The sequence below is a fragment of the Limulus polyphemus genome, unplaced genomic scaffold (assembly GCF_000517525.1).
Source record: "Limulus polyphemus unplaced genomic scaffold, Limulus_polyphemus-2.1.2 Scaffold3031, whole genome shotgun sequence".
In the NCBI taxonomy this organism is placed as follows: Eukaryota; Metazoa; Arthropoda; class Merostomata; order Xiphosura; family Limulidae; genus Limulus; species Limulus polyphemus.
In genome coordinates, this window is record NW_013668641.1 from 20,912 (window position 1) to 35,148 (window position 14,237).

Sequence of the window (14,237 nt, forward strand, 5' to 3'; positions counted from 1 at the left end):
ATATAATGAGATATCTGTTGATGATCATTCAGAAAGATAACATTTTTTGGTAATTTTAATTTACACATTGTAAATAACTTCAAGTGATCAGCATTTTTTATTATCTAGCTGTTGGTTATATATTTTCACGTTTTGTTGTATTTTCACAAGGTATTGTAGCACTCTAACTGACGGAATTTCCACCTGTAGCAATCTTTGAAAGACAGCTAAATAACAGTAATTCAACTGGATCACTGACCATCTAAAGAGACTGTATTCGTAGGAAAGTGTTTCCAAGTCGTTCTGATGACGGACCTGTCGTGGCTTATTGGTTAACGCGCCGGGCTGCAGGCCACAAGGCCGAAGGTTCGAGCCATGATGCCACTGAACATTCCGCACTTTCAGCTGTGGGCGCTTAAAGATAAGTGACAGTGAATCCTGTTATTTGGTTCAAAGAGCCAGACAAATTTTTTATGATGGCATGTACTGTTCACTGTTGCCATCCTCTGGTAAATAGTTCCAAATTTTGGATGGCTGCACTTGAACTCAAGGGACCTGACCATTTAGGTTGAGAATTCCGATTCCATTATGAGATAAAGGTAAAATAAAATAAAGTAAGATTGTTTTCCTATAGTGTCTGCCTCCGGGGAAAGGGGAGAGATCGTGTAAGTTAGTGTTTGTTTGTTTATTTTGAATTTCGCGCAAAGCTACACGAGGGCTATCTGCGCTAGCCGTCCCTAATTTAACAGTGTAAGACTAGATGGAAGGCAGCTAGTCATCACCACTCACCGCCAACGAATAGTGGGATTGACCGCCCCCACGGCTGAAAGGGCGAACATGTTTGGTGTGACGGGATTCGAACCCGGTAAGTTAGTGATGCTAAAGGTTTTACGTTTAATATTAAAATGTTGGAACTTCGTTAAACGCCACAAAATAGTTTTTTAGATTTAAGATCAGATTATACAAGCTTCTAATTGCAAGTATTTAACAAAACTTTGGAATAACAGAACTAGAACTCCGTCCTAAGACTTTTTGGTTAGTAAAGTAATTAATACCACGTACTAGAACATTGTACATTGGTAATATTTCATCCTTCTGTATTATTAATTGTGTATTTACAGTAGTTTATAAAAAAGAAATATCCAGCAAAAATGAAACAGACAGTCGTGGTTTCAATCTTTCAATGAATTTTGCTTTTGATTTAGCTTTGTATTCATTTTTTTTATAAACGGATTTTCTACTCTTCTGGGAACTTCATACCTATATCATGTAACAGTCTGGAAGTATACAAGGATTCTATTGGTGAGAGTAAATTAAGAGTCTAAGTAAAACGTGAAAGGATGCTGTACATATTGAATATATATTTATATATTCTTTTTCGGATTGTTACTTTGGTAGGGGTCATCTGAATGCAACGATCGTTTGTTTGTAATTAAGCACAAAGCTACACAATGGGCTGTCTGTGCTCTGCCCACCACGGGTATCGAAACCCGGTTTCTAGCAGTATAAGTCCGGAGACATACCGCTGTGCCACTGGGGGGCCTGAATGCAATGAAAATCCATGTTTAGCATGTTCTGTTAACATAATATGTTAACTTATTTTATTTGAACACTGATATTTAAAAAATTCTGACACAAACTTTAACATTTATTTTTCAGAAGCTTTCCTAATTTTTCTTTTCCCCATTAATGAAAGGTCCGGCCACTGAGATAGATGGTTTGGGTTATATTGGTTTTTCTTGAAAATTGTCTACTTTTATGAAATTACAGATGGTTGAGAACCTTCTAGTAAAACGATTTTGAATATGTAAATCAGTAAGACACATGATAACCACAGTCCATATGAAGTCGTGGTGGAAAGAATTGTATAAGAACAACATTTTCACATTGTTTGGTGTTTCGTATTTAGGTGGTGTGATGCTATTGAAAATTGATCGCTTTTGGAAAGAGTATGTAACAGGCGTTTTCTACGCACAATATTCATAAACTCACGTCATAAATATGTGTTTAGATCAGGGCTTTAGTGTTCTCAAAAAATAGATATCTATTGTACTTAATATCATTGAAAAACAAAAGATTATTTGGACTAAATTAGAGCACCAGGACCAGCTGCAGCATGTCGTACCTCGGGCGTCGTTAGCGAGTGCAGAGTATTTTAAATTGCGGTAACTGCGAGATTTTGGTTACGAAGAATGTGTAGATTGCGGTCAATGCAAGATTTTGGTTACGAAGGCTTGTTACATAGTAGTAAATGTAATATTTGGTTAAGAAGACTGTTTAGCTTGCGGTAAATGTGAGATTTTGGTTACGAAGGCTTGTTACATAGTAGTAAATGTAATATTTTGGTTATTACAAAAACTGCTTAGATTGTGGTAAATCTGAGATTTTGGTCAAGAAAGCTGTTTGTATTGGAGTAATTGAGATTTTGGTTACGAAGGCTTGTTATATAGTAGTAAATGTAAAATTTTGGTTATTACAAAAACTGCTTAGATTGTGGTAAATCTGAGATTTTGGTCAAGAAAACTGTTTGGATTGCAGTAATTGAGATTTTGGTTACGAAGGCTTGTTACATTGTTGTATGTATGAGATTTTGGTTACGAAGACTGTTTAGATTGAAGTAACTGCGAGAGTTTGGTTACAAAGACTTGTGGGATTTTAGTTACGAAGAGTGTTTAGATTGAGGTAACTGCGAGATTTTGGTTGCAAAGACTTTAAATTGCGGTAAATGTCAGATTTTTGTCAATAGTTAATGATTTTCATTTGTTAGATACAACACGTCAGATTTTTTTTTTTCTTTGTTAGCTACGTGATCTAGACAACATTGTTACTCACGTATGTCGATGGGAAGCTAGTGGAAGCCAGATAAAAATGTAATATTATAAATATGGAATTAACTTGTGATTCAAATTTCTCTAACTTGCTTTGCGCACAGTCTATCAATAAGTGAATAGATACCCACTTCATAAAGAATGTGATTTATTAAATTAACAAACATAAAACAAAGGATGCAAGTTTACCATTAGTATTTAATGGATTTAAGTTTTGCAACACCTGGAGAAGAACTTTCCTGAGATTGTCTCCAGAAGTTGGATGTTTGGCTTCACAGGGACGATCAAAGATGGAACACATCTAGTAGTCAATAAAATTCATATCCGGCGACTGGCCAGACCACAGGAGTGGTAATACCCTGACCTTCAAGCCATTATTTTGTGACTGGGGTTGAATAAACAGGAGCTCCATCTCACACGAAAATGCCCCCCCCCCCCCACGGTGGCACAGCGGTATGTCTGCGGACTTACAACGCTAGAAACCGGGTTTCGATACCCGTGGTGGGCAGAGCACAGATAGCCCATTGTGTAGCTTTGTGCTTAACTTCAAACAAACCCACGAAAACACTGTCATACATGGTCAATGGCGTTTGAAAGTAAAAGGTGAGAATTTGATGTATCGAGCAGGAGTGACAGAACCATAGTATACTACCATCCATAGGCCAAATGGTCAGCCACACCGTAAAAAACATATTACACAGAGTGAACATGGCTACTGCACCTTTTTGAAGTGTTTCCTTGCATATTGCACTAATTAATATGGCTATTGTTTCTTTTTGGTGTATTTCTTTGCATATTGCACAAACTAAGTATGGCAACTGTTTCTTTTTGGAGTATTTCTTTGCATATTACACAGAGCAAGTATGGCTACTGATTCTTTTTGATGTGTTTCCTTCTATACTGCACCGATTAAGTATGTTTGTTCTTTCTCTTTGGTGTGATTATTTCTGCATTATTGATACTAAATATGGCTACCGTTTCTGTATGTTGTATTCCTCGTTTACTCGTCGCTGTTTATTAATCTTTAAAAAAGTAATCTATCTAAATAAAGTGCGATTTTACTATCAAAAGCCCGGCATGGCCAGGCGGTTAGGGCCCCGGCATGGCCAGGTGGTTAGGGCGCTCGACTCGCAATCTGCGGGTTCGAATCCCCGTCCCACCAAACATGCTCGCCCTTTCAGCCGTGTGGGCGTTATAATGTGACGGTCAATCCCACTATTCGTTGGTAAAAGAGTAGCCCAAGAGTTGGCGGTGGGTGGTGATGACTAGCTGCCTTTCCTCTAGTCTTACGCTGCTAAATTAGGGACGACTAGCGTAGATAGCCCTCGTGTAGCTTTGCGCGAAATTCAAAAACAAAAACAAACAATACTATCAAAATAACTGTAAACTAGGATGTGCGTGAAATGGGTTTATTTGTGGACCATGATTCTATTCAAAGTCAGGTTTCATCAGTAATCTGTGTCACAAGCAGTTTAGGTGTTGTTCTCTGTAACTTTATTTATTCTCCATTGTTAATTTCTGGTAGAACCAGTTTATGTATTGGTAAGATGGCATTTAGAGCTTTCATTGGTAATCTTTTCTCAAGCAATTTAGATATTGGTTTCTGTAGCTTGATTCAATATTCATCAGCAATCTCTGCTAGAAGAAGTTTAGGTATTGATCTCTGTAGCTTGATTCAATATTCATCAGTAATCTCTGCTAAAAGAAGTTTAGATATTGGTTTCTGTAGCTTGATTCAATATTCATCAGCAATCTCTGCTAGAAGAAGTTTAGGTATTAGTTTCTGTAGCTTGATTCAATATTCATCAGCAATCTCTGCTAGAAGAAGTTTAGGTATTGGTCTCTGTAGCTTGATTCAATGTTCATCAGTAATCTCTGCTAGAAGAAGTTTAGGTACTGGTCTCTGTAGCTTGATTCAATGTTCATCAGTAATCTCTGCTAGAAGAAGTTTAGGTACTGGTCTCTGTAGCTTGATTTAATGTTCATCAGTAATCTCTGCTAGAAGAAGTTTAGGTATTGATTCATCTAACTTCATATAATTTTCATCAGTAATCCCTTTCACCGATAGTTTAGGTGTTGAATAATTTAGGTATAGGGCGTTTAGTGTCGGAACACAAAATGAATGTGTTTCTTGTAAAGTAGGTTATGTTTTATTGTAATCTTGTACCTCTTGCCCATTCGTGGCCAAGTCTCAAGATTGAGGGATTGTAATGCGATGGGCCCAGCATAGATAGCCCATAGTTTCGTTTTGTGCTTAAACAAACAAACTATTCTATCTCATCGCTCTAGTGAATGACTGTATAGAAAAATAAGCTCTGTCATGTTTCCAGTGTCCTTATCAGTACAGCAGTTTTCTGTGTTAAATCTAGAGAAATCTTGTCACACACTTCTTTGGTAGGCTAAAGATAAACGTTTTATGAATCTTGAGATTGATCTAAACTTATCAGTGATCTGGTTGCGTTTGTCTTTTGCATCACAACACTTCAGAACAAACACGTGCGATTCAGTTCGTCGTACTGTAAGTATACCGTCTCTAATACACATACACATATATTTATGAGATATAGTGTCATTTATCATTATTGTGGAACAGATTTTTCGCAATAACGAAAACTTACGTAGAAGTTGTAAGAAAAGTTTGGTCGTTATAAAACAATTTTTCACTATTACGAAATTTAAATAACTAAAAAAGCTATTTTTCTCTGTTATATTGAAATACCTTTAGTTACTAAACTATTTTTCGCCACTACGTAATTCGAGTTCAGTAGAGTACTTTGGGCGAAATTTCAAACAGCACAACATTCCATTGAGCCGCGTCCCAGAAGCCTCCGCTGTAAGATCTCTCTACCCAAGCATCTCGCGCAGAAATGTCAAGTTAGTGTGGCCAAAAATGTTGTGTCAGGAATGCAACCTCTAATTTTTTACTTTTAAAATAATGGGAAAAGCGTTTTCGATTTACGTTTTTTCGTTGTGCGCTACGTTCTCCAAGAACCCCTTTCGTGAAACGAGGATACCTGTATCACAGTGACTTTATTGTTATAAGTAGTACAGTAATCTATCTGTATCTAAATCTGATTTCAGCAGTAGAAATGTTTTATTGTTAAAAATAGTACAGTAATCTATATCTAAATCTGATTTCAGCAGTAGAAATGTTTTGTTAAAAATAGTACAGTAATCTATATCTAAATCTGATTTCAGCAGTAGAAATGTTTTATTGTTAAAAATAGTACAGTAATCTATATCTAAATCTGATTTCAGCAGTAGAAATGTTTTATTGTTAAAAATAGTACAGTAATCTATATCTAAATCTGATTTCAGCAGTAGAAATGTTTTATTGTTAAAAATAGTACAGTAATCTATATCTAAATCTGATTTCAGCAGTAGAAATGTTTTTATTGTTATAAGAGACACAGTGACCTGTCTTTAAACGTGATCCTAACAATAGGAATGACACAATGACTTGTTTATAAATATGATCTAAACAATATAAATGTTTCCCACGATTACAAGTAACACAGTGACCTGATTTCTCATTCAATTCATAGAACAACAATGAGCCCCAGATGTGATTGTCAGTCTTAACATTTTATTGGCAACAGCTTTGAAATTACAGTGAAACTGGAATTTGTACAGTTTTCAGAACAAATATATATATATATATATATATAAATAAAAAAATTAGTTTTAAGAGCACAGAGACAAACAAACTTAATCAACAATTACAGAACTGCTAGCACAACTAAACCCATTATCTTATAATGAGCTGTCACTTGTGAGTGGGAGAGAGAGAAAGAAAAAAAAAGCTCGTCCCAGATTGGCCTTTACGAAAAGCTCTTGCACCAGCATTTTAAAAAATACAATTATATATTGAGGCACACCATATTTCGCTCATGTTTTGGTTGTTTAGGCAAGAATCTCTATCCACGCATTTAAAAGTTTATATTGTATATGAGAAACTGTATAATAAGGTGCTCGTATTCACACAGTACAGTAGTATGGATATGCGTATGTATGTAACTAGGAATAATTTAAAATGTTAAGATTAAACCTGACATAAGCGGTATTTATAGTATTGTTTTTATTCGTAAGGAGGAGGAGGAGTCGCTTCTATAAATACTCCTGCTCTGTGCCGGACATAGACGGTCCTTATTCCTTTCAGTGATTTTTGTTATAACGAGTAAAGTGTTTCGTTTTTTAGGAAAAGGCTCTAAAAGCTTAGATTAATCAGGTTGCTGTTAGTTTTTTGTTTACATAGAAAAGTAAGAATAGTTGAATAGAAACCAACTAAATTTAAGGGCTCGGGTCTTTCAAATGAAGAATAATAAAATGTTATTATTAGAACTTGAAATTTTAAAATAACTGCTTTTTTTAGGTTATGAAAAGCGTGTTGTTTAAAGTGTCAGTTTTATTAACTGTACCTCGACTTTATAACGTTAGATTGGAAAGGTGTAATAATAGTTTTACACTGTCGTCATTCTACAGTGAAAGCTATAAACATAGAAAGTAAATATAATGAAAATTTACTGAATATGCGATTTTCAGCCTACAGAGAATTTATAATTATTTTCCCCCTACAAGTCCCATTGTTTCTTGTATTGAGGTCACGATAGTTTTTGAAAATATGAGTTCATGCAATTAATTTTGATTGATTTTACTGAAAGATAAAAGAACAAAGAACCGCATTTGCTAGTCATCATTACGTCAATGTACCACAAAATGTGCATGTTATCTAACTAGAATGTTTTGATCGCAAATAAAAAATACTATTTTGTGTGTGGAATAAGTTTCTTCTTTTATTTCGGATTCGTATGAAAATATTGTAAAACTACTAAAGATGTCAACAACGAAAACCCATTTTGTTTCCTAGAAATATTATCAAGGACAGATATCTGGGTACTGTCTCTTAAAGAAATAAAGTTCCGTATAATATATATATATATTAGAGATTCTTCTCACAGTGTAGTTTACTTGCTGGAATCTGTTGTACTTGTTTTATCAAATTAACGCAAAGCGTTCTTGCGCTCACTAGAATTATGAATAAAGATTTGAAAACTTCGAAACGTTAGAGACGTATCTATATACCAACTTTCTTCAGGAAAACAAAACACAACAACAACTGACCTATGAGATGTCAAACGCGCATATATAATGATGTTTGTAAAAAGTAACTTGCTTTCAAATTTAATGATTTTATATCTATATATATATTCGGTCAAATATGCGGCTATTTTTGGTTCTTAATACTTTTTATTTCATTCATTATTTTTCGTGATTGTGACCCATTTTGGCTTTCATAATACGTAATAAGTACTGTGAAATCTTCTATTTAACCTCATATGGCCTTCTTAGAAGAGGTGCTTCAGTATAAACATCGCTTTTTAAATTTCTGTCAAAATATAAATACCTCTTCTAGTTTTTTCTACCAAAATAGATATTAGTCGAAAGTAGGTTATTCATTTGGAAGCAGCAAGTTGTTGTTTTTGGACTAAAATATAATTACATTAAATTAAATATTTTAATCAGTGTGTAGTGAAAACTCAAAGTCCCGCCTGCCATTACAAAAAAAAAAGTGTTGAATAGTGTTGCTTTTGGTGTTTTACTGTACTCTCTTTAACTTGTTGAATAATGTTGATTTTAGTGTGTTACTGTCCACTATTTAATCGGTTGAATAGCGTTGCTTTTCATGTTCTACTGTGTACTGTTTAGTAGGTTGAATAGTGTTATTTTATTGTTTTACCGTGCACTGTTTAGTCTTTTGAATAGTGTTGCTTTTAGTGTTTTACTGTACTCTGTGTATATGGTTGAATAATGTTGATTTTAGTGTTCTACTGTACACCGTTTAATGGGATAAAAAGTTAAGATACTGTGTAAATTTAACAGGTACACAGAAAATGTTTCTTGATATCGCACTTTTTTGTTTTATGTTAGTTTCAACTGACTTTCGTCAAATGTTATAAGATGTTACTGGCATTTGTTTTTGCTTGCGAGAATAATGCTCATGTGCGTTACGAGCTAGACATTACGAGCGTCCCTTAATTGGTTACGTCTGTACGAGCTTAACAAACATGATTATGAAACAGAAAAATGTTTCATTTCCATAAAATCAATTTACACTGTCTATTTCTTCTATGGCCAATCTGAGACGCTAGGTATGAAACATGTTTAAACTGAGCCATGTTACCGATATGTACATTCATTGCAGCATGTAGTTGTGAAATCACGTAGTCACAGAGTGTTTTTATTGAATGCAACTTTGCTTACCATAGTAACTCACATATAACAAGAGTACAAAAAGAAGACAGAAAAAAAACAACAAATATAATGCATATCTTATTTTGACAAAAAGGAAGGGTTTTTTTTCCGCTGTTTTAATTTACTATTATACTATGATGTAGAAGATTCAATCCATAACATTTTGAGCACTATTTTTCACAATTTTAAGAATCTGGCAGGGATAAAGTACTTGACAAACGTGTAACTGCACAGTTGAGCGACCATATGTCAGCCTTCAGGTATTATTATAATACGTGAAGATTGTTCAGGCCTGGGATTGCTAACTGCATCTATATGAATTATTCATCTTATTGCTGAAAATAAGCAACAGCTATATATATACATATTCTTAATGTTTATATAACAAAATTCAAAATTAGCTTTACCTTTTAACGCTTGGCTTCCTTAAAACATTCGCATAATTATTATTTTATTATAGTATTTGTCGACGCACTACCTTTAACCCCTTTTATTTGCCCCTAAGAGCATAGTGACCTTTACTCTGTTAGTTCCCTTATCCGTCAAAATGTCTGATCTAGAAGAGATATTGGTTAACACTGCAGTTGTATTTAACCCCTTTGGTTTTTATCCCTAAGGGCATATTAACTTTTGACATGTCAGTTCCTCTTCCATGAAAATGGCTGCTCTAAAATGAGATGTTGGTCAACATTCCAGTTTTAACTCGACCAAGAACACGTGATGTGATTATTTTGGCTTTATGTAAGTTGGTTAGATTCCTTAGTAAGTAGATAAGCTTTTCAGTGCGCTAAAAAAAAAAAGTTCCGTTGGTTACTAGGCAACAAAAGAGGTTAAATGTAAGCGTATAAACCCACAAAAGAGCCGTTCTCTACAACAGTTGTAACTTCCATTGACCTAAGTTCACTCTTTTTATTTAAAGTTGAGTTTCTCAGTTTGACGTAATATTGAAATTGTTATATAATTTGCCCTTCTAGGTAGTTAATGTTATTGAGTATTCAATTTATTATGCTAAGGGCATATTTTATCGTTTGTTTATTTACCAAAAAAGTAATAATATCTTGTCAATGAGTATTAGGATAAATATTAGTTTCTACGATGGACAGATTTTCTTAAACAATTGAAAGTTCTTTTAATAAAATTTTATGAATTATTCATGAATAATTCTAAAGATAGGTCAAATAAGAAAAAAAGAAACTTACATGTTTTACCACAAAAACTATTAGAAAATTCTAGTAGTCGGTGTATCTAGAAATATCTAGGTCAGACTTGGCTATAAGGTTGTCACAGATATCTCTTGAAACATTAATATTGAGTTATCAAAAGATGCTATAGAAGCAGAGAATCGTATCTAAGAGATTGTCTAAAATGGTGTAAGGATTTCAAAAGAAGCTTACACATATTTGGCACTCATTAAATATGATTTCAAACAAGAACACCATTCAAGGCAAACAGAGAGAAAGGATAAACATCGTAAAAATGTAAAATTCAGCACAAAGCGTTTAAATGCTCGATGGCGACGTCAAATGTATTATTAGTAAGTTTGGAAAAATATGACACATTTTATTAAGGAAAGATAAAGCGACATGAATCAAAGGAATATCCAATGCGAAGAGTTTCTATACATTCTTACTGGAGACCCTCAAAAGAAGCCATTATTTTGAGGTAAGATAAATACACATACGTTCTTCAGGAAAAAGGATCACTTGTATAACTCATAATTTAATATGATAGACTTACAACTAATGTTTCGTTTTCTTATATTTTAATTGTAGTAAGGTTTACTATGTCTCACTAATATAAGATATCGAATATATTTGGAATTCAATACCTTTCAAAAGTTGGAACAACCACTAATTTCCTACCGTTAAAAGTATAAATTCATGCTACACAGTCATGCGCAACTCCAACTATTTGAACCTTGAAAAGTTTAGTATTTTAATATTTCCCAAGTACAATTGTACTAACCTATCTTTAAGCATGGCGATTTGTGAAAACATTAACTCTATTGTTTAAAAGGCTAACTTTTGATCTTTATTTTACACGAACTTCTGTAAGCTAGATTTTTCACCATCCTGCCATGTAAACAGGAATGAAGTTACTCATTGTACCTGGAAAATATACAACGGTTGTATTATAAAAGTTCTAGTCATTAAGTAAATTACTTTGTTTTAGAAGGAAGCCTTAGATGGGTTTGGTGCTATTGTACACTAAGAAGAATCTTGCTTCATTCACATGTCAAAATATCTGCATTTTAATACGTTATTCTTTTTGAGACATTTTTAATCTACACTAGCTCAAAAATGACTCAATTTTCTAAGACCTAAGGTTTTGTGGATCAATACCTTACATTCTGTTTTAATGACATACAACCTAATTGGTCAAGCCTAAAATCCTTTATAAAACCATATACTGTTAGCAGCCTCAATTCTGGGTTTTCAGCATATCACATATCTTCAAACAGATTCAAGTTATAATGAGATCCAATCTATTCACTAATCAGATAAAACGCAATTGTTCCACCACAACATACACTATCTGTGTACATATGTACACAGGAAGGCAGAGCACCATGTGGGTGAGGGGTCATAATTGAAATCCTATATAACATAAACAGAGTTTGAAACAGTATGCAGAGAATTATACACAAAGGTTATTTTTAGATAACCATTCTGACTCGTTGGTTTCATATTCTACAGCAAGTGTGTGCTTTCCAACTATTGTCAGTGGTATCGTTACATTTTGAATACCGATTTTTTATCATGCAAAAAATATAAATAGCTGCCTTAAAATTGCAACTGGTTTATAGAATTTTTATTAACTTTGCAATAGATATTTGATCAGATATCTGGATCACACACTTAGTTGTCTCATCTGTAATACATTAAATTAGGTCAACTTTTCATGCTATATAAAAAGTACAGCTTAACTTTCGTCATTCCTCGCAAATGCTCTTTCCGATATTTTCCCTATCTTGCTTACTATAAGTTAAATAGCACGTGAGACGACTAACAGTCCTGAAACCTAATTATCACAACCATAATTTACACCTGAATCACAATGTGGACACCTACCGCTCTGACCTGCAACGTATTGGAAGTATGGAGACAGTTCAGTCAATCATCGAGATACAATAATTGTTTGTAAGGTCTATAGAACCACTTCACGTTAGAGTGCTGATATACGCACCACGGGTTCTTGAGATGGGTGTGTTTCAGCATACATGAGTCCTGCACCTAAGTTAGAATTTTCTGTTGGCATTGCAATAACTGTTGTGGTGACGTTACTTCCACCACCTGGCGGTGTATTTACTGTTGTAACCAGAGGAGTAGGATTGTTGAGACTAGAACGAGACATGGAGACAACATGGTGTTGGCGATGGTCAGCGGAAGTGGGCGTTCTATTGGACATTCGAACTTGAATGTCATTTAATTCTTCCTCTTGTTCCGTGGTTGCAATTTCCTTGTGCTGCTGTCGAGAAAATAGTCAGATTCTGTTTTAAGCGAATGTTAAACTTAAAATACAGACAGCTGTTCTAAATATGATAGGTGAGAATACTTCAAATAACAATCTATATGTACAAGACCATGACATCTTTCTAAACACTTGTAACAATAATAATATTAAGATTTATATAAATTGGATAACAATCAACATTTTTATGCCAATAATTTTGTGTTACCAACTAAAATTTGATCGGACATCTCGATCAAGGATCTTAAAATATGATATAAAATGTTGATTTGAGAAAATAATATTTCTCTCTCTCTCTTTTCGTTCAGAGTTGAAATAAATGGTCTTTGGATATCCCCGGCAGTAAATGTATCCCAGCATGTAAATATACGAATAGTGAAGGAGGGTGGCCACCTGGTAATACTCATGAACACTTGTCCGTAAAGAATACTTTGAATGAACCCGATTTTATGATAGTATAGCACTATGTATGAAATAATGAAGTCTCTGATAAACTAGATTTAATAAAACAAGGGAAGAAATATTTTCTCCTTGTTCATGTTATTCGTAAAAAGCAAACAGCAACAAATTTGTCAAATTGATACGTGTAACGCAGAAAGTTTTTCAGTGTCTCTTGACATTCCAAGAAAGAGGTAATGTAACTACTACCACGAACCAGAAAGTTCCTGTAGCAAGTAACACTACTCGGGAAGAAATCACAATACACAGTTTACGGTTTTGTGAATTGATTTTAATACATACTCTGAAACACGACCATTGGAAAACTTTATCTGTTGGTTATGTTAAGCGATACTGCACGATTATAACCACCGAGGGAGTAATTATATTTAAGTTTGATATAATTTAATGTTACATTTCTTTTATTTTTATAGATAGTCTTAAACGCACTGAAACAAAGCGTACAAAATTATCTATACGAGAAACATTTCGTATTTATTACTACAAACATTTAATAAGAAAACAATCACTTATTTCTAAACAAAAAATGAATTAAATGTATTGTTATTATGTCTTAAAAGTAATAATTTTGGAAGAAACCAAGTAATTCCAAGAAAACACAATAAAATATGTTTTTTAATTTACTAAATATGGAAAAATATCTTTTTTTTTTACTACCAACTCTCAAACATTTCTTCGCTGCCTTTGAATAAATAGTTTCTAAGCATTTGTAATTAGGTTACTTCAGCTTCTGTCTTCCTATTTTGAAGTCCAAAAATCTCTGGATCGTTATCCCTAACGTTAATATTATTTGTGTGTAGATGAACCATTATCCTGTGTAAAGGTTTTCGTTCATTTGGAGTTAGAATTATGAAACATCACAAACAAACTGCGGATTACTTATGCTAAAAAACTGTTATATGTGAAATTCATACATTGTAATTTGAATTTGCTCGCCAATTTGTTTGTAAACAGATTATGAGACTGTGCATGTAAATAAAATACCGAAACGATTCGATCAACTAGTAGAATTAAACATATAATTGTTTAAAGCCAATTTGTATTTTCATGGTACATAAAAGTTATGTCTGACATGGGATGGTGGGTAGGGCGCTCGTTTCCCAATTTAAGGGTCGCGGGTTCGAATCCGCGTCACGCCGAACAAGCTCGCCTTTTTAGCGTTGGGGGCGTTGTAATGCGACGGTTAATTCGTTGGTAAAAGAATTAGCGGTGGGCGGTGTTGATTAGCTGCCTTCTAGTCTATCACTG

At 34.0% G+C, this 14,237-nt stretch overlaps 1 protein-coding gene across 2 annotated transcripts in view; it reads right to left on the minus strand.

The window, feature by feature from the left end:
* Window positions 1-6,371: 6,371 nt before the first annotated feature.
* Window positions 6,372-14,237, minus strand: part of LOC106468506 (potassium voltage-gated channel protein Shal-like) — an 86,734-nt gene continuing 78,868 nt past the window's right edge. Inside the window, exon 5 of one of the 2 annotated variants that reach the window (XM_013928936.2) lies at window positions 6,372-12,524. In XM_013928936.2, the coding sequence (XP_013784390.1) occupies window positions 12,225-12,524 (300 nt within the window). In that variant the 3' untranslated portion in view covers window positions 6,372-12,224. Of the gene's footprint in view, window positions 12,528-14,237 lie in introns of both variants that reach the window. The other variant, XM_022396845.1, reaches the window with a different exon arrangement.